The sequence below is a fragment of the Triticum dicoccoides genome, chromosome 4B (genome assembly GCF_002162155.2).
Source record: "Triticum dicoccoides isolate Atlit2015 ecotype Zavitan chromosome 4B, WEW_v2.0, whole genome shotgun sequence".
NCBI classification, from domain to species: domain Eukaryota; kingdom Viridiplantae; phylum Streptophyta; class Magnoliopsida; order Poales; family Poaceae; genus Triticum; species Triticum dicoccoides.
The window spans coordinates 6,477,780-6,497,249 of record NC_041387.1 but is presented as its reverse complement, the minus strand read 5'-3'; the positions used below and the strand labels follow the sequence as shown (position 1 = coordinate 6,497,249).

At 46.9% G+C, this 19,470-nt stretch overlaps 1 protein-coding gene across 1 annotated transcript; it reads right to left on the bottom strand.

Annotated features, from left to right (window-relative positions):
• Nucleotides 1-4,938: 4,938 nt before the first annotated feature.
• LOC119293164 (histidine-containing phosphotransfer protein 2-like) lies at nucleotides 4,939-7,933 on the bottom strand. The gene is made up of 6 exons (XM_037571719.1): nucleotides 7,760-7,933; nucleotides 7,538-7,653; nucleotides 7,382-7,450; nucleotides 6,203-6,274; nucleotides 5,726-5,798; nucleotides 4,939-5,290 (listed from the first exon to the last, which is right to left on the bottom strand). The coding sequence occupies exons 1-6, from the start codon at nucleotides 7,817-7,819 to the stop codon at nucleotides 5,252-5,254; spliced, it is 429 nt and encodes a 142-aa protein (XP_037427616.1). The 5' UTR covers nucleotides 7,820-7,933; the 3' UTR covers nucleotides 4,939-5,251.
• Between the last annotated feature and the right edge of the window lie 11,537 nt (nucleotides 7,934-19,470).

Genomic DNA, 19,470 nt, shown 5'->3' with positions numbered 1-19,470 from the left:
ATGGCGGTCAACCCCTAGGGATAAGGCATGCTTCACGAGTTTGTGAGCTTCAACATTCAAGCTCCTAAATTCATGGCTAATGTACAATTAGTAAAAGTAGCCTTCCGATCTATGATCTCAGTTATGATTGCTCTATAGATACTTGCGCTCTTCTGATGTATATCTGCAACGCCACCTTGCAATCTGAAGCCACCTCATTTACATTCAGACTCAATAGCTCGACAATTTGCTCGTATGATAGTGCCCAGTGCTCCTTGAAACCAAGCAATTCAGCAGGGCGTGCCTGCACATATTGTTAGACCTGCACAAACAACAAGCACTTGTCATCGACATGTTTCTATGATAAAGAAGGACATTGTGAGTATTGTACTAATCTTCACATGAACACCTTGATTTTCGGGGGACTTTTATATGCCATAAGTCTGTCCATCCTTGACAATCAGCCTCTGAGTTTGATCGGCCACCCTGCTCATACAACCATGATTCTCTACTGATCTTGGTTCACTGTATCATTTTGTAAGCCGAATGCCCAGTGAACATGCCCCTTCTATCCTCACTCCAAGCCCAAAAATAAGATATTTGTCTCGTGCAAAGAGGGATCTTCAATATAGTCTTGGCATCAATGGGAATAAGTGAAGGGGAGCCTTGGCGCAGTGGTAAAGCTGTTGCCTTGTGACCATGAGGTCACGGGTTCAAGTCCTGAAAACAGCCTCTTACAGAAATGTAGGGAAAGGCTGCGTACTATAGACCCAAAGTGGTCGAACCCTTCCCCGACCCTGCGCAAGCAGGAGCTACATGCACCGGGCAGCCCTTTTTTTTCATCAATGGGAATAAGTATCGATTGAATAAGTTGTTCATCCCTTGATGACACAGTGTGATCAATGTGTTCAGCCACGCTTGTCGGCGGCTGTGGTGTTTGTGAAGTTCTCGGCCTCTTTATATGCTCTCTAGTTATACTGTTGTTGTTCCAAATATCAGGGGATTCTCCGTCTCCTATTCTCCTTATCAAACCCTAAGTCATTATGTCTTTCCCATGCAAAATAGCCCGCCATATATGTGATGGATGTGCTTCCAAGGTTGCATTAGAAAGAGAGTTATTTGGATAGTTTACAACTTTTAAGATCAATGGAACTCAGAGAACAGGGATGGTCTAGCAAGCGCCAGGCTTGCATGGCAAATACTCGGTCTCATCATAACATCCCATGAGACCCAGCATGGCTTCATTCTCCTATGTTTACTTCCCTACCAAAATTGTCTGATTAAAGAGGTGACACTTGCGTAACGTCATTGCGTAAATGGAGGCAGGTCATGGAATATGCCGGAATTGCCTATGCCACAGACTTTATCAAAACCTCTTTACCTGCAGTTGACAATAGTTCCATCCATCCTCTCAGCTTTTCCCCAACTCTGTCATGTAAGTATTTGAAAGTCATGTTCTTGGACTTCCCCACATCAGTTGGCATACACAATTTCCTGTCATTGAGCGGCTCATTTTAGAAGTTCAAAGTGTTCTTGGCATCTTCCTTGAGAGCCTGAGGGAATCCTCTATTGCAATATATAAAGGACTTGTCATGATTTATTCTTCGTCTGGATGCCAACCAATAATTCTCCGGCAAGTTTGATACTTCAACTGCCCCATAATGACTTGACTTAAAAAGCAACAGGTTGTCATCTACGAAAAGTAGATGGTTCATAGTCGAAGCTGTTGGTGCCACTTAAGCGTGATGATAAAGAATTGAGGAGGCACTAAAGGCCCTCTACTGCAATCAAGAAAAGATATGGGGATACTGGATCTCCCTGTCGAATACCTCTGCTCTGTTGTAATTGATCAAGTCTCTCATGATTAAAAAGAACCGAGAAAGATATTGTCTGAACCATGCACGTAACTATTTGTACCCATTTAGGAGAAAATCCCAATTTCAACATCATGGCTTTAGAATAGTCCCACTCCAACCTATCATATGCCTTCCTCATATCGAGCTTCAAAGCATAGTAGCTACTAACTTTTTCCCTCGCTGCATTTCATGAAATGTAAGCCCTCATATGCACTAATAATATTATCCGTGATCATTCTTCCAAGGACAAAAGTTGATTATTACCCGATACCCGGTATTACCCGATACTCTCCGAAACCCTTTCGGTGACCCCGAAACGCCTACGGAAACTTATGAAACAATTCCACAAATATATTATCATCATTCCCGTCCTACTAACACTCAGTAGATCGTGATTTCCTTAAGCTTGTGACCCCATAGGTTCAGTAACTCATAGACATGAACGAAACCCCTTCGTTCAATGACCGATAGCGAAAACGTGGACGTCCATATCGATCTCTATGAGCACACGAATGATATTCAAGTGAATATTTGGTTCTCACGTGATGTTCCCTTTTCTTTGCAATATTTCAAAAAACCCGGGATACATCGGTATCCTCCTGAGTCATCACATGCTCACGATAATGTTGTCCTTGTTACCGGTTTTGTTCTTCTTTCTCGTTGTCGTGTTTCAGCATCCCCGTGACGTAGTCACCTGTGTTTGGACAGACGATGAATGATACCGTCACAGAGGGCCCTAAGAATATATCTCCATCATCATAGGAGCAAATCCCACTATCGGGCTATCTAGTCCCTTGTCAAACTTCCTGATGAGCCTATAAGTTGTCATTATGATCACCATGTTAAAGGTGACATTTGAGCAACCCCAAAGTCCACCGTACGGTAAGAAGTGATTACCATACTCTCATGGTCTAAGGAGAAAAATCACACGTTAACACTCTGGGTTATTACAATTGATTACAGACGATATAAACTCAATTCATTACACACAAATTTGGATCGATTCAATATGATCGTTCTTCTAACATCATATTCTGAATGTTATTTTACGACTATCGTTACACTTAACGATATCCTAAGAGTTGGAAAACATGATCACCAACAACACTTGAGCCAGTCTTAGAGGCAAGACTAGGAACCTATTCTTTACCGTTTATTATTCCACACGTGCATATGAGTTTTCCACTGAATCGCTTATTCCATGATCATAACAGTTATAGCATGAAATATAAACTCTTAATTATGAACATGAAATTATAATAATACAATATTATTGCCTCTAGGGCATATTCCGTATAGTGTTCTGTTGTTGCTACCGATGCAAAGTCCACCAATATCGCGTCATGATCTGAAGTCGTGACTGTCAGGTGAGTTTAATGAGCAAGTGAAACACTCACTGGCAGTCCATAGAAACCAGCACTCGGTCTAGGCGCACCGTTGTGAAAGTACCACCTGTAACCTTCATCTCGAAGGTCCGGCCTAAGTAACCCAAGTCTAGCATCATGCAAACATCAAACTTGTCTTGAAAATCTTGGATCTGCACACTGCTACATTGTCCAACTCCTTCCTGCTCATCCGGATGTAGAACTTTGTTGAAATTGCCCAGGCAAAGCCATGGGAGATTGCTGGAAGTACTAATGTTTTTAATAGTATCCCATGTTTGGTGCCAAAAGTGGGTTTGAGCTTCACCATACACTATTGTATCTCTCCAAGGATCAAGGCTTGGTTCAAGAATGGAGCACTCGACATGATACACAAAGTAACCAAGAATATCGATTTTTATTCATTATTCTAGAAAATGCCAACACCGCCACTTCTTCCCTGGCTATCAATCGCATATCTATTATCATACCCTAATGTTCCTGCTAACGATTCTACCCTCGAGCCTCCTGCTAGGTTTCTACTATGTAGAGGATGGTAGGGCAAAATTTCCTCATGAAATCAAAAAGCTCATAGACTGTCGCTGCTCTGCCTGCACCGCAACAATTCCAGCAGAAGACACACATTGGACATGGTGGCGCTCCTCCAGGGAGCCTAACAATTTTGCCATTGGGTTTTTGTGTTGCCACCATTCTTCTGCAACATGTTCTTATCTGCTGCAATTACTTGTCCTTGACCTCTTTTGTTCCTGCCGAGACGAGGGGCTCAATGGGATTTGAGGGGAAGGTAGCGTCGGTGTTTTGCCTTGGGCCGACACAGGTGTTATGGCTAACTCAGCTACCACTGGATCAACTCTCACTGCGAGCTTTGAAGCTTGTTTTTTGTTCAGTTCGGCCTTGTGCATGTAGGCATCAGGGTCCTCATACTCTGATTCCTGCTAGCATCCTCTTGGGTGCGCCCTGTCTACGACCAGTCCTGCCACCGTGGCCACGACCTCGCCCTCTCCCTCCTCCAGGTCCTCTCCCCGCTCCCTTGAACCAGCTTGCTCGCATATTTTTGAAAACTAGAGCCGACGGTGGATGCACTCCATCCCGACATTCCTTGTACATGTGGCGCAAATAATCACAAACCTCGCATCAATCTGGTAGCCGCTCATATGCGACTGTGAAGACTTATCTCTTCTTCCCCTTGACAAGAGTGATTGCGTTTTTAGCGGTTTGTGCATGTTGATCTTTACTTTGACTCTAGAGACATTACCCTCAAAATCATGGTACTTAGGCTCCGCATAGATAAATTTGCCAACCTTGGATGCAAGGGATTTGAGCAGTGGGGTAGCTATCTGGTAGATCATGAATTTGATCCAGATCTCAATAGTGTCCAAGGCTATGGTTGATGGTTTAATGAATCCATCATACGACGCCAAAACAATCGTGTTTCCTCGGTAAGTCCAGAGTCCATCGTCCATGACTCCCTCCTAGTCGCCCAAACAAGAAAATTGTGGAGTATGCTCCTATAAAGAGTATGCTCCTATAATATGTGGTATGCTCCCCTCTGTTTTGCCCCTCCCCCGGTTACAGCTCGTGGTGCCATCGTACTCTTATAAGACGGCCACGTTGAAATTTCATACCGAAACGACATGATTAATATGCCCAAATATGGTGATTGGCTACACTCTGGGTACAACAACCAACAACCAGACTTGCTTATAGAGAAAAACAAACAGTAGAAACAGCAAAACAAAGTCACTAGAGGACCAACCAACCAAGTATAGGTTTTGTAAACAGCCCGTAGGCAGGGGGCAACACATCCACGGTACTCTAGAATATGGACTTCACACTGACATCAACACAGGACAACAATTTTCTTTCATAGGTTTACGAGCCCAAAGTTCCGACGCGAGAATATTCATCTAAGTTTTACGCGCACCCTCTAGTGCTAGACACCCTTTGAAAACCGCTACATCTGCGGAGACACATGGACCACATAATGCAAGGGATCGCATGGGGCCACGCTCTTCCCCCTCCACTTGCCGCTACTTAGGAGTCAGGACCACATGCCGCGATCTCCTCTTCGAGCTGCAACAAAAGATGAATAATAGGTCAATGATTAAGAGAAGTACCTTCCGAAAAATGATTAAGAAAAGTCTATGGCACATAATGGTGCTCAAGTCACATGGTTTCACTAATCAGCCATGTTACAAGTTAGCTAGTTTCTTATTTGGGCTTTTGCTAAAACTTAATTTAAGCTGGGAAACAGAGAATTTCACCCACTTTTTTTAGCTACCCTGTGCATCTACCAAACATGATGAGAAAATTACCACATAATCATTTAACAGCTAAATGAGACTTTTCGGTACCTCAAACTAAGTGCTCCAAATCTAAATGTCAAAAGAATTAGATTAAGGATTAAAGATTGTTCCCTTTTCTCTATCTTAATATGACCAATCTATGGGTTATGAAACTAGTGGAAAGTTGGTACTAAAATCCAACATTAGGCATATAAGGTGCTACCTGCATCATGATCTCCAACTCATGTCGCACAATATAGAACTCATTCCTAACAAGAGCCAATGACACGAGACACCTGAAATAATGCAAAAATATCACATTGTCAAATTCTGAAGAGGTTAACAGAACGGAGATGAAATGGTTCAAAAATTGTAACCCTATATTTCAAAAAAAGAAAAATATCTTGCCATATAAGAATTTAGTGGTGTGTGCTATAAACAAAAGTCTAGAGCCAATAAATTAGAAGAGAACCATCAAAGGGTAGCATATTCAGATAATGAACCGAGTAATATGAACAACGTGATTGCAGATGAAGTGAAAAAGCAAATCAGGTTACTTCTTAACAACGTTAGATTGGTATGAGCTGAAAATAACGACAGAAAAGACAACATGAGCTGTCAGGTTTACATAGAGACATTGAAAAACAATGTTGCGGATAATTATTGTGTAGCAATATTAAATAAGCTATTGAGTTCTGACCCTTGTTTGTATTGTATAGCATAGAAATTGCCGAAGTGCACGCAGGCGAGGTTCACTTGCTGTGCACCAACACTGAAACATGCAAAAAAAATGCAGATCAGGAAATTAGGAACTTATCAAACTTATTATAAACTGAGATGTCAACTGAATAATATTCTCAAGGAGCCATTTCCTATCATGATTGTCAACTCCATAAATTGTTTGATGAAGCAGAAAAAAAAACACCATTGCCACTATGTGCAATAGCAGATCAGTAGTACCAGAACTATTTAGAAAACGACAAAGTTTTTCTTGCTGAACAATGAAATTGTCATGAATACCGACAATTCTGCTACACGAGACACAACTACAATCAGGTCTTCTAATTTTGGATATACGACATCCAAATGACGTCCATGACGTACACACCCTGTGCCTAACAAATCTGAATAGAAACAACAACGTTCCAATGGTGAAACAGAAAAAATGGCCATTGGCATTATGTAGAATTGCAGATCATTAATACCGGCCATGCTTGTAAAACGACAATTTTTTTCATTGTCAACCTAGAATAATGGCATTGCCCGAAGAACAGACACGATAGTAGAACAAATGTTTGCAAAACGACAAAAATTCCCCTCGCCAAGCTATACGATTTGATTAACATAGGGAAGAATACCAACAATTTCGTTACACGATATATGACTAAACTCAACTCTTCTACCTATGGCTATACGACGCCTGTAAAACGACACAAACCTCAATTGTGCGGCCGTGTCGTGAGGTACACACCCCGTGCCGACACATCCAAATAAAAAACAACATCGATGTCGTGGACAAACTAGAAAAAAATACCATTAGAGATACATAGAATAGCAGATCATTAATACCAGAAAAACCACCATTAGTAATACACAGAATAGCAGATCATTAATACCAGGAACATTCCAAAAACGCCAACAATTTATCCTCATCATAACATTGCTATTAATCAGGATACCGGTAACTCCGTTACACTAAACACAACTAAACTCGATTCTTCTAATTACGCCTATGGGGCAGTGCAGCCGACAAATAAGAATCCTTTGCCCAGTATAATAAACAGATTTGAATCGCACGACATTGACGCAGCAGGCAAACAAACATAGAGTTAAAAATAAGCAGGTGGAAGAGAGAGAAAGGGTTTATGATGGTCATCACCTGGAGGTGCACCGCATGAGCTGCTGCGTCAGGGCTTCCACCTCGTCAAAGTCCACTACGGGCTCCTCCCTGCGATTTCCAGAGCAGATAATTAAGATGAGCCAGTACCCGATACAGAGAGCAGAGGGAGAGATGATAGAGGGCGTGGGGGCGGACATCAGGAGGTCAATGTCGTCGATGATCTCAGAGGCGTCGTAGATGAAGAGGCGGGAGACCTCGGCGGCGGTGCCCTCGTCCCGCAGCTCCTCGAATGTATCCTCGTCCACCACACCCTGGATTGACGTCGACCACGCCAAAGCAAAGGCAAAGGCCAAGTTAGTCGTCCAGCCAAGCCAAAATCCAATACCACACGACTAGAGGGGAGGGGAAGGGCCTCACATTGGTGTACATGCCGGTGATATGGGCGTTCAGCTGCGCCCTCAGTGCTGCGGCTGCCATGGCAAGGCGAGGAGAGGTCCGGCGGTCCGGGGGACTGAGCAGTGGAGACGGGGGAATTCGGCTGCGGATGCGGAGTGAACGAGGATGGGTGGAGGAGCGGAGGTTGTATAGCTGGGCTCACGAGGGTCTCTCACGTAGGCGTTTGGCAGCGAGTGCTCTACTAGCTGTACTGCGTTGTCGGCCGGGCGCCATTAGTTAGCTTGGCAACAGCCCGCTTGCGTACTGCGTGCGATGTATCATGCATGCATGCATGGAGCCACCGGTTGTGTGTCCACGTGTTCATGGAAGTGAGCGTCTGTTTCAACTTTTCCTTTCAACAAAAAAATTTAGTCCCTCACAATCTTATCTTATATTTACTAATTGGAGGCACTATCTTTCTTATATTTACTTGGAGGCACCAAACGAGGCATCACGTCAATCCTACAAAACTAACAAAAATAACCATCTGATCTCAGTATAAAATATCTACAGCCGTTGGATGAAATCACTAAGAGAGTCCTAAAATTATCCCACACGTAAGTCTCCTTACAAGAAAAATAGTTCTTTATATGGAACCCAAATAAAAAGGGTCACGTTAATCCTATAAAACTAATAAAATTAACAATCAGATATCAGTATGAAATATCTGCAGCCGTTAAATGAAATCCCTGAGAGTCCTAACAAATTATCCAACAGGTACATCTCCTTACAAGAAAAAAGAGGTCTTCGTATGGAAACCCAAAGAAAAAACAGGTTTCCCCGCATGGCCGCATCTCTTCTGCCAGCGCCGCTCCTCCTCCTCCGCCGCCTCTCCATGTTCTCCTATATACTGCAAGGTACGATCCCTGATGCAGTCCATCTAGAAGAAAATGAACCAATTCAATCTCTACTCATTGCCCTTCCACTCGAGTTTTGATATCTCTGAAAGATTTAGGAATTGTTGCCACACTTGGGCTTTTCCATTGCATGTCAATATATAGACAGATTTACAATCCTAACCATAAATGGGAGATCACAACAATGTCGATTCTCCTCGATTTAGGGAATTAGGAGATATGTCATGATACGTGACATATTAGTCTAACACTCCCCCGCAGTCACAATGGGAGGAGAAGGGACGTTGAGACTGGACCGAAAATCCAAAAACAACGGCGACGGGAGACCCTTCGTCAAGATGTCGGCGAACTGTCGTGATGAGGGAACATGAAGCACACGGACCTGACCCATGGCAACACGATTGCGAAAGAAGTGGAGATCGATCTCGATGTGTTTGGTACGCTGATGTTGTACTGGGTTCGTGGACATGTAGACGGCGCTGACGTTGTCGCAGAAGACGATCGTCGTAGGAGGAGATGGTCGATGAAGTTCCTAGAGAAGTTGTCGAAGCCAAATCGCCTCAGCCACGGCGTTTGCCACGGCGCGGTACTCGGCTTCAGCACTCGAACGCGAGACTGTGTGTTGCCGCTTGGAGGACCAAGAGATGAGGTTATCTCCAAGGTAAACACAGAATCCCGACGTTGACCGCCGAGTGTCCGGGCAGCCGGCCCAGTCGGCGTCGGTGTAGGCGATCATGGAGCTTGGTGAAGTCGAGTAGAGCTGAAGGCCATGAGAGAGCGTGCCCTTGACGTAGCGCAAGATGCGCTTGATGGCGACGAGGTGTTGCTCATGCGGGTCGTGCATATAAAGGCAAACCTGTTGAACGGCATACGCGATGTCTGGACGCATAAAAGTGAGGTACTTGAGAGCGCCGGCAAAACTACGGTACTCCGTGGGATCAGCCACTGAAGGACCGGCAGTAGCAGCGAGCTTTGGCGATGTATCAACAGGTGTCGTGGCCGACTTGCAAGCAGTCATGCCGGCCCTGTCCAGAATCTCCGCGGCGTACTTAGATTGCGAAAGATGCATGCCGGAGGAGTCGCGGGTAACCGCGATGCCGAGGAAGTAGTGGAGGATGCCCATGTCCGTCTTGGCGAACTCGGCGCGGAGAGAGGACGTGATCATGTCGAGCAAGCGAGTCGACGAGGCGGTGAGGACGATGTCGTCCACCTAGAGTAGGAGGAAGGCCGTGCCTTCCGCACATGGAGGACGAACAACGAAGTGTCCGAGCATGAGCACATGAAGCCGGTCGAAGTGATGAAAGCAGCGAAGCGCTGGTACCACGCACGAGGAGCCTGCTAGAGACCGTAGAGTGAACGGTTCAGCGGGCAGACGTGGTCGGGGCGACTGGAGTCGATGAAGCCAGTGGGTTGACGACAGTAGACAACCTCAGCAAGAGTGCCATGCAGAAAGGCATTCTTGACGTCGAGCTGACGAGTCTCCCAATTAAGTGAGAGCGCGATGGAGAAGATGACACGCACGGTGGCCGGTTTGACAACTGGGTTGAATGTCTCATCGAAGTCAACACCTGGCTCCTGAGAGAAACCTCAAAGCACCCAACGAGCTTTATAGCGATCGAGGGAGCCATCGGGCTTGATCTTGTGGCGAAAACCCACTTGTCGGAGACGTTGTTAGTGCCCCGAGGAGGAGGCACAAGATCCCAAGTGTTGTTGCTGAGGAGAGCATGGTACTCCGCAGTCATAGCATCGAGCCAGTTGGGATCCTTGAGAGCTGCACGGGCAGAGGTGGGAACCGGTGATTACCTGCTGATAGACAAAACATGTAGGTTAAGCCGCTCGCGAGGCCCCTTGTGGATGCCGGAGATGTTGCGCGTGCAATGAGTGGGTGCAGGAGGGGCGTCCGGTGAGGGAGGTCCAGGTGGTGAGGGTGGTGTGGGTGGTGAGGGAGGGGCGGGAGGAGGGGAGGGTGGTGGGGTGGGTGGAGGGGTAGTAATCGGAAGGGGTGGGACAACTATGGGTAGGTTGTCGCCATCGGCGAAAAAGTCGTACGTTGCGGCATTAGTAGGCTGTGGGGAGGCAAAGGGAAAGATCATCTCATCGAATACGACGTGATGAGAGATGATGATGTGGTGGGTAGTGAGGTCCATGCACCGATATCCCTTATGATGAGAGGAATAGCAAAGAAAAACGCAAGCACTCGAACGCGGCGACAACTTATGTGGCATAGTGGAGGCGTTGTTGGGATAGCATAGGCAGCCGAAGATGTGTAGTGACGAGTAATCGGGATGGGTGTTGTGAAGGGCAAAGTATGGAGAGGGGGAGCTAATTGTTTTTGTAGGAAGACGGTTAAGGACGTGAGTGGCGGTGTGAAGTGCTTCGGCCCAATAACGAGGTGGTAGCCTAGCCTGAAATAAGAGAGAACACACAATGTTATTGATAGTGCGAATAATGCGTCCAGCTTTACCATTTTGTTGGGATGTGTATGGGCAAGAGAAGCGAATGTGAATGTCGTGCGTGGCGGCGAGAGAGTGAAGTTTGTTATTGTCGAACTCACGACCGTTGTCACATTGTATGGATACGAGAGATAAGCCAAACTGAGTAACGTGCGAAAAGCGGAGAGCGAGGCGTAAGCATCAGATTTTTGGCGAAGCAGAACAGTCCATAGAAAATGAAGGAAATCATCAAGAATGACTAAAAAATATTTATTGCCAGAAACACTCAAGATCGGTGAAGTCCAAAGATCACAATGGACTAACTCGAATGGACGATTTGTACGAGTAGTGGAAGGGGAAAAAGGTAAACGTACATGACGTCCTAGTTGACAAGCATGACATAAAGTGGTTTGATTTATTTGTCTAATACAAGGAAGAGAAATATGTTGCGAGAGGTGACGATAGGCATCATGGCCGGGGTGACCGAGGCGACGGTGCCACACGTCATGAGGGGTGGTGAGCGTGGCGAGGGCGCGAGGAGGCGGAGGACATGTGAACGTGTAGAGCTCCCCTGTACTATTGCACCGAAGGATCTCGCGCCGGGAATGAAGGTCCTTCACAGACAAACCAAAAGGGTTAAAAGTGACGATGCAATGATTATCAGTAGTGAATTGACGAACGGAAATAAGGTTTTTGATAATGTTAGGTGTGACTAAGACATGACGTAAGTGAAGAGGTCTATTGGGAAAGAGGGAGGGAAGGGAGGAATGACCGGATGTGGTGACGGGAACGGTGGAACCGTCGCCGACCACCACATGACGATATATAGGATGGGGAGAAAGAGATGATAAGATACCGGCATCGGAGGAGAGGTGGGCGGTCGCGCCGCTGTCCATGACCCACTCGGGAGAGGGTTGCTGCAACGTCATGTTGGTGAAGTGTTGAGCGAGAGCGGCGATGTCCCATGATAGTGCCGGCGTTGGTGTTGTGGCGTAGGGCAGCACGGCGCTGAACGGAGCTGCGCTATAGCCACCGTAGGGTGCGCCGAGGGCAGCCGGGGGAGCGGCCATGTAGGCGTGGGCGCGTGATCCCAGACCCCGTCCAAGGATGCCGCCCGTGCCGCCGGTGCTGTTGGGGCGCGACTGCATGGGCCACATCTGGATGGCTCCTGTCCAAGGGTTGAACAGAGTGGGCATTGGAGGAGCACCACCGTCGGAGGACGACCCGCCGCCACTGGGAGGAGCAGGGACTGGTCCTTTGGCGGCGTAGAAGGCGGAGGCTGAGGTGTTGGTGGAGCGCCGGGAAGTCTTCATCTCGTGGAGCAGCAGCATGTTGCGGAAGTTGAGGAAGGTAGGGAACGGCGTGAGGAGGGGGGCGATGTCGGCGACGCTGTCGAAGCGCTCGTGAAGGCCCTTGATGACGTTGGTGACAAGCTCGGGGTCGGAGACGGGGGCACCGACCTCGGCAAGTGCGTCAGCCGCCGTGTTTTGCAGGTGAAGTTACTCAGTGATGGACCGATCCTCCTGCTTGATGTTGTGGAACTCCTCAGCGAGATAAATCTCGCGGCTCTTTTGGTTGTCGTTGAAGAGAGCGAGGACGGAGGTCCAGACCTTGTAGGCTGTGGCGGTGGCAGGGTCGGTGGGCATGACGAGGTCGACAATGTCCATGGCCATGGAGCCGTAGAGCCAGCGGAGCACCAAGACGTCGAGGCGGAGCCATGTTGGATCGGTGGAGGGCGTCTCGGCGGTGAGGTGGTCCTCAAGGGCGTAGGTGGTGATGGCGATGTTGAATAAGGTCCTCCACTTGGGGAAGACAGCGCTCTTGAACTCGAGGACGATGGGGACGAGAGAGCGGACGCTTGGGATGGCGGTGGCCTGCGCCCAGAGGGCGGCGTTGGGATGGGGAGCAGGTGGTTCGGAGTGCGCCATGGGAGGGGAGGGGAGGGAGGTGTTGGCCGGCGGCGCGGGAACAGGGTCGACGGCGCTAGGGTTGGAGGGAGCGGAAGCGAGAGGATTTTCTTAGGCTAATACCATGAAAGATTTAGGAATTGTAGCCACACTTGGGCTTTTCCATTGCATGTCAATATATAGACAGATTTACAATTCTAACCATAAATGGGAGATCACAATAATATCGATTCTCCTCGATTTAAGGCATGAGGAGATATGTCACGATACGTGACATATTAGTCTAACAATCTCCTTTTATTTCAGGTTTCCGAATCCTAGATGGCCTATGCATATGTGGATGTGTATCCATGGTAGTTTGAAGGAGGGCGCACATGCCGGTGCGCCATTGATATTCGAGGGCGCACATGCCAGAAGGTAAAGGCAGGTACATGCCGGTGGCGGTTCATCATCTGCTCCTGCTCTATTTTTTACAGGAAATTTTTATTTTGGGGGAAGGTTCTATATTTTCTAGACCCTCTCCCCAGTAGTGCAAGCGGCTGCCTTCCTCCAGATTTCTTTTGTGATTGGGCAACGATAGGCGCCGGCGCACCGGCCAAAAGTTCGGCCAGTCGCTCGGTAGCCGTACGATTTTCACGCCTCTAACCATTCGATTCTCCTCCAAACTCGTCTCCTTCCTCGTGCGGGACGCGCGCCCCCCCTGTGACCCACGAGATGCATGATTCCCCGCCTGGTGATGGACACGACGGCCATGTTCGTCGAGTTCCACTCGAGGGATGCCGCCGTGGCTGCTAGGGCACGCCATGGTCATGGGAGTCGAGCTCCGCGAGGGATGCTGCCGTGGCCATAGGCGTCGAGCTCCGCGAGGGGTGCTGCCACGGCCATCGGCATAGAGCTCCACGAGGGGTGCTGCCATGGCCATGGCCGTCGAGTTCCACGAGGGCTGTTGCCATGGCCATGGGCGTCGAGCTCCGCGAGAGGTGCCCGATATGGTTGCCGGGGCACCACCCACAGGAGATGCAGCTCTGCTGATGGCCGGTTCCAGCTTTTGACGATGCCCGTTGCAGCTTATTCGGCGAAAAAACTTGTCATCGTCGCCGGCGGCTGTATCTTGCCATTGTATCGTCGCCGGCAAAAAAAGAATGGATGTAGCAAAAATTGTTGTTGGATGTACCAAAAATCTATTACGGTTGCAGCAAAAAAGTCATCGCCACCGTCGTCGGGTCACATCTCAGCCTGAACATATGTAGCAAAAAAATGAAAACGGTTGTAGAAAAAAGCGACATCGATTCTAGCAAAAATGCGAGGTCGATTGTGCATTGCAGCAAAATGTGACACCAGTGGCAGCGGTATGCGATGCCGTTTGTAGCAAATTCCGACGCCGGTTGAAGCATGTAGCAAAAATAACGACGTCGTATGTTTTCTTGGAGGAGCGTTGCCCTATCCTCGCCGTCTCATGGCCGGTCGCAGGCTCCCCGGGCACCGGTTGCAGCCTCCTTCCCAGACCTTGTCTCGTCTTGGACCATGGCTTATTTGAGAGAGAAGGAGAGATGTTTTGGGGGATAAGATGTGCGGAGGAGGAGGACTGGCAGCAGTTGGGTAGTCCCCCTGGCTCGGCGAAGCACACAGCCGGCAACGGCCGCCGGTAGGCAGCAGCTCAGGGAAAAGGAAGAAGAAAAATGGCCACGGGAAAGGATGTGTCTGGAGGTAGGGGATGAAGGCAGCAGTTAGGGGAAGATAAAAAAGGGAGGAGGGGTGGTCCACGTGGGGCCCAACAATAACAGGAGTCTGGCGCGGGGCGCGGCTTGGGCGGCGCCAGCGTGGCTCGCGACCGTCCGAAGGTTCGGCTGGTGCCCGTCCTGAAACGTTTCCCTTTGTGATTGCCTAGCATGTCGTTTGACTCTTAGTTACAAGGATTACGTGATATCAATAGAGAACATCACACGTGAAACTTTTCCTACCCGCCATGGCGAAAAGTATGTTGATCTATGTTGCTAACTTAATGGCGATGATGGTTGTGTTCATGTTAGTAATCCCTGCGGTGGCAACGTATGGAGGTGTAAACATATGAGCAGATTAATAATCATCCATATGCATGGGCAATAGATTGAGAGCAGCAACTTGCAGGTCTGAACATGCTCCCCAAGCAATGGTTCCCAATGGTAAGTTTCCACTGACTATTCATATCTTAATTGTAGGGAGTTGGAATTACTGATCTCACATCGAAATACACAGCACCAAACACACAGACACACACACACATAAGAAGCTAGAGGAGTGTCCTTCTTTATCAATTATTAGAATTAATGGATAAACATACTAATATTTATGTATCTGCCAAATTTCTACCTACTTAAAGCAACATGGGGTGATTTGGTGAGCTCACCTAGCTAGGTGCTACTTGCAGAAATCGAAGAAAGGCAGACATCTGGTGACTTCTAATAATTATAGTTTCATGAAACTAGATCACTGTCAACTGTAAATTGTTAGTTTTAGTTAAAGGCCGTGAGACACTTCCTTGAACAAATATTAGATTCATCAAGTTTCAGGTACGGCTGGCTTAAGTACCATGCATGATATTATTTCCACTTGATGAGAGTTACTATTTGTAAATTATTTTTCATTAGCTGGTGATATGTGAAAATTGGTTCAATAATGGCCTCCTGGATCCTACTCCGACTGATGCGTGTTCCTCTTACACAGGGCACATAATCCTCCTCTACTGCCTTGATTAGATTATTAGAGGTGAGAACTATGCACAATCTCCCTATGTACTAGATGGTTGCCTTTTTTAATCTATCCGACAGGGCGCAACAAAGACCATAGGTTCAAATATTCATAGACAAATGTGATAATTGTTGTCAAGTGACTGATTTTGTCGCAACCAATTTTGTCCTTCATAATTAAATTTTTAGCTGTACACTTGAGCTAAATTGTTGTCAAGTACTCATCCGTTGCTTTGTTCCTCAGGGTTGCAATATTATGGTTCCTTACTGTCGAGTCAAAACAGATGTGTACAGTTGAGCTAAATTTTATGTTTAGATCTAGCATGCAAGAGGAGGTATTCAATATCAATTACAGATGGCAATGATAACAGTATCAGCTCAATCATCTATTTTAGTCGACTGCTAGCATATTCAGTACTAGAAGGATGAGAGGCCCTCTGCAGGAATTGAACGGCGATCGGCCCCTACTGCTGGCATGGGGCCTCCTGTACAATATTGTGTTGCTTGCTCGAGGCTTGGAGGAGGTACAGTACTGATGTTCCTCTTTGAAGCAAGTATGGTTGTGGCCATCATCGCTATGGCGGCACAACGTTTCGCATCCTAGATTCCATTCAAGGGCATAATGCACTCCTCTACTGTCCCAATTTAGCACAGTATCCCTAATTCCCCTCTTCCCTGGTCTTTTTTCCATCCTTTCGAATTCATATTACCCCCAACGGACATGATGTATCATCAGGAAAGATTGCAAGCAGAAGATAGATGATGTTTGTCAGGCGCGTGAGAACTGAAACTCTTGGTTTTTCTTTTGAGGATACTGCAGGAGAGCGGTACGTCTGAGCACAGACATAATTAATAGTGCATAGTTGTGTCCTAGTGTGGCTAAACATTCAAAAAGACCAGCTAAGCATCATTGGCTTGCCAACTTTTACCTGACCAACGAACTAATACTACGTAGGCTAATCGAACAGCGCTTTGAACTTTCTTCAGGATTCGGCCCGAACTATTCGGCAGATTTCCACGCATTACGCATCCGTTCGTCACTTTCTTCTCAACTATTCCAATTAATTTCAGCAAACAGAGGCCGTTAGGTCAAAACCGCAGCGCACGCCCAGTAGTTTTGAAGCAAGGCGAGAGAACTTTAGCTATGGGGTTACCTAACCAAACATGGCGGTCAACCCCTAGGGATAAGGCATGCTTCACGAGTTTGTGAGCTTCAACATTCAAGCTCCTAAATTCATGGCTAATGTACAATTAGTAAAAGTAGCCTTCCAATCTATGATCTCAGTTATGATTGCTCTATAGATAGTTGCGCTCTTTTGATGTATATCTGTAACGCCACCTTGCAATCTGAAGCCACCTGAATCTTCCTCTCATAGAGATTATCAGCAAGTGCAAGTGCCACCCTGATTGCTGAAGATTCGACACTAACAAGATCTGATATATGTGGGAACACAATGGCCGACACACCCAGAAAATTACATGCTTAATCTCTGCATATAGCTCCCATTGCGCCTCGAGTGTCGCCTGGTCCAACCGCCGCATCCACATTGACCTTCACCATATCATCCCGAGGAGCGATACATTGACTTGGCCTAATCACGGGTGCCCCTGGAACTGGACTTCCAGTGCTTTAGGTAGCTCTCAGCTTAGTTAAGTAACTCTGCACAAAAGCCTGAAAAGTGAAAGGGCTTTTATATATCTCCTCATGTATAGCTTTGTGTCGAGCTCCCCATATCGTCCACAAAAGTGATCGTAAACATGATAAAATCCTCCGCATGCGATAACACCTCATGCGTGGTGAATAGCCACTGTTTGGCGTCCTCATTTACATTCAGACTCAATAGCTCGACAATTTGCTCGTATGATAGTGCCCAGTGCTCCTTGAAACCAAGCAATTCAGCAGGGCGTGCCTGCACATATTGTTAGACCTGCACAAACAACAAGCACTCGTCATCCACATGTTTCTATGATGAAGGACATTGTGAGTATTGTGCTAATCTTCACATGAACACCTTGATTTTCGGGGGACTTTTATATGCCATAAGTCTGTCCATCCTTGACAATCAGCCTCTGAGTTTGATCGGCCACCCTGCTCATACAGCCATGATTCTCTACCGATCTTGGTTCACTGTATCATCTTGTAAGCGGAATGCCCAGTGAACATGCCCCTTCTATCCTCACTCCAAGCCCAAAAATAAGATATTTTTCTCGTGCAAAGAGGGATCTTCAATATAGTCTTGGCATCAATGGGAATAAGTATCGATTGAATAAGTTGTTCATCCCTTGATGACATAGTGTGATCAATGTGTTCAGCGACGCTTGTCGGCGGCTGTGGTGTTTGTGAAGTTCTCGGCCTCTTTATATGCTCTCTAGTTATCCTATTATTGTTCCAAATATCAGGGGATTCTCCGTCTCCTATTCTCCTTATCAAACCCTAAGTCATTATGTCTTTCCCATGCAAAATAGTCGGCCATATATGTGATGGATGTGGTCCCAAGGTTGCATCAGAAAGAGGGTTATTTGGATAGTTTACAACTTTTAAGATCAATGGAACTCAGAGAACCGGGATGGTCTAGCAAGCGCCAGGCTTGGAAAGTAGGGAACCGACGCATCCAAAATACTCGGTCTCATCATAACATCCCATGAGACCCAACATGGCTTCCTTGTCCCCTATTTACTTCCCTACCAAAATTGTCTGATTAAAGAGGTGACACTCGCGCAACGTCATTGCGGAAATGGAAGCAGGTCATGGAATATGCCGGAATTGCCTATGCCACAGACTTTATCAAAACCTCTTTACCTGCAGTTGACAATAGTTCCATCCATCCTCTCAGCTTTTCCCCAACTCTGTCATGTAAGTATTTGGAAGTCCTGTTCTTGGACTTCCCCACATCAGTTGGGATACACAATTTCCTGTCATTGAGCGGCTCAATTTAGAAGTTCAAAGTATTCTTGGCATCTTCCTTGAGGGCCTGAGGGCATCCTTTATTGCAAAATATAAAGGACTTGTCATGATGTATTCTTCGTCTGGATGCCAACCAATAATTCTCCAGCAAGTTAGATACTTCAATTGCCCCATAATGACTTGACTTAAAAAGCAACAGGTTGTCATCTGTGAAAAGTAGATGGTTCACAGTCAAAGCTGTTGGTGCCACTTAAGCGTGCACTACTAGGAAAACCCTTATACATAGAAGTTTACCAGTGGCGTTTGTTTGTGACCCAACGCTACTAGTACTTAGTAGTAGCGCTGGCTAGAAAGAGCGCTACTGGTATATGTTAGCAGCAGCGCTTGTTTCCTAAACCCACGCTACTGCTAAGTGTAACACACCACAATATCTGATCACAAAATATTAGCAGCGCTCGTCGCCCAACCAGCGCTACTGTTAGTTTTTGATCTATAGCGCTTGTTGCTATAAACACCCTACTGCTATTTTTTCTATCTATAAAATTTTACCAGTAGCGTGTTATATTGGCCCGCGCTATAGGTAGTGCACCACCAGTCGTAGATATTTTGCAAGCTGCCATAGCAGTAGCGTGCATTGGAGACCCATGCTACTGCTATGCCTGCTAGCCGCCTACCACCTTTCCCCTCCTTCCTCCCCTTTCTTCTTCCTCCCCCCTTCCCTTTCTTCCCCTTTCCTTGCACCTTGCTTGTTCCAATGCTCCCCCTCCACCACCCCTCCATTACAGCCCTCCCTTCCCCTCTTCTTTGCCCTTCCATCACCCCCCTCTTCTTTGCCCCTCCACCACACCCCTCTTCTTTTCCCTCCA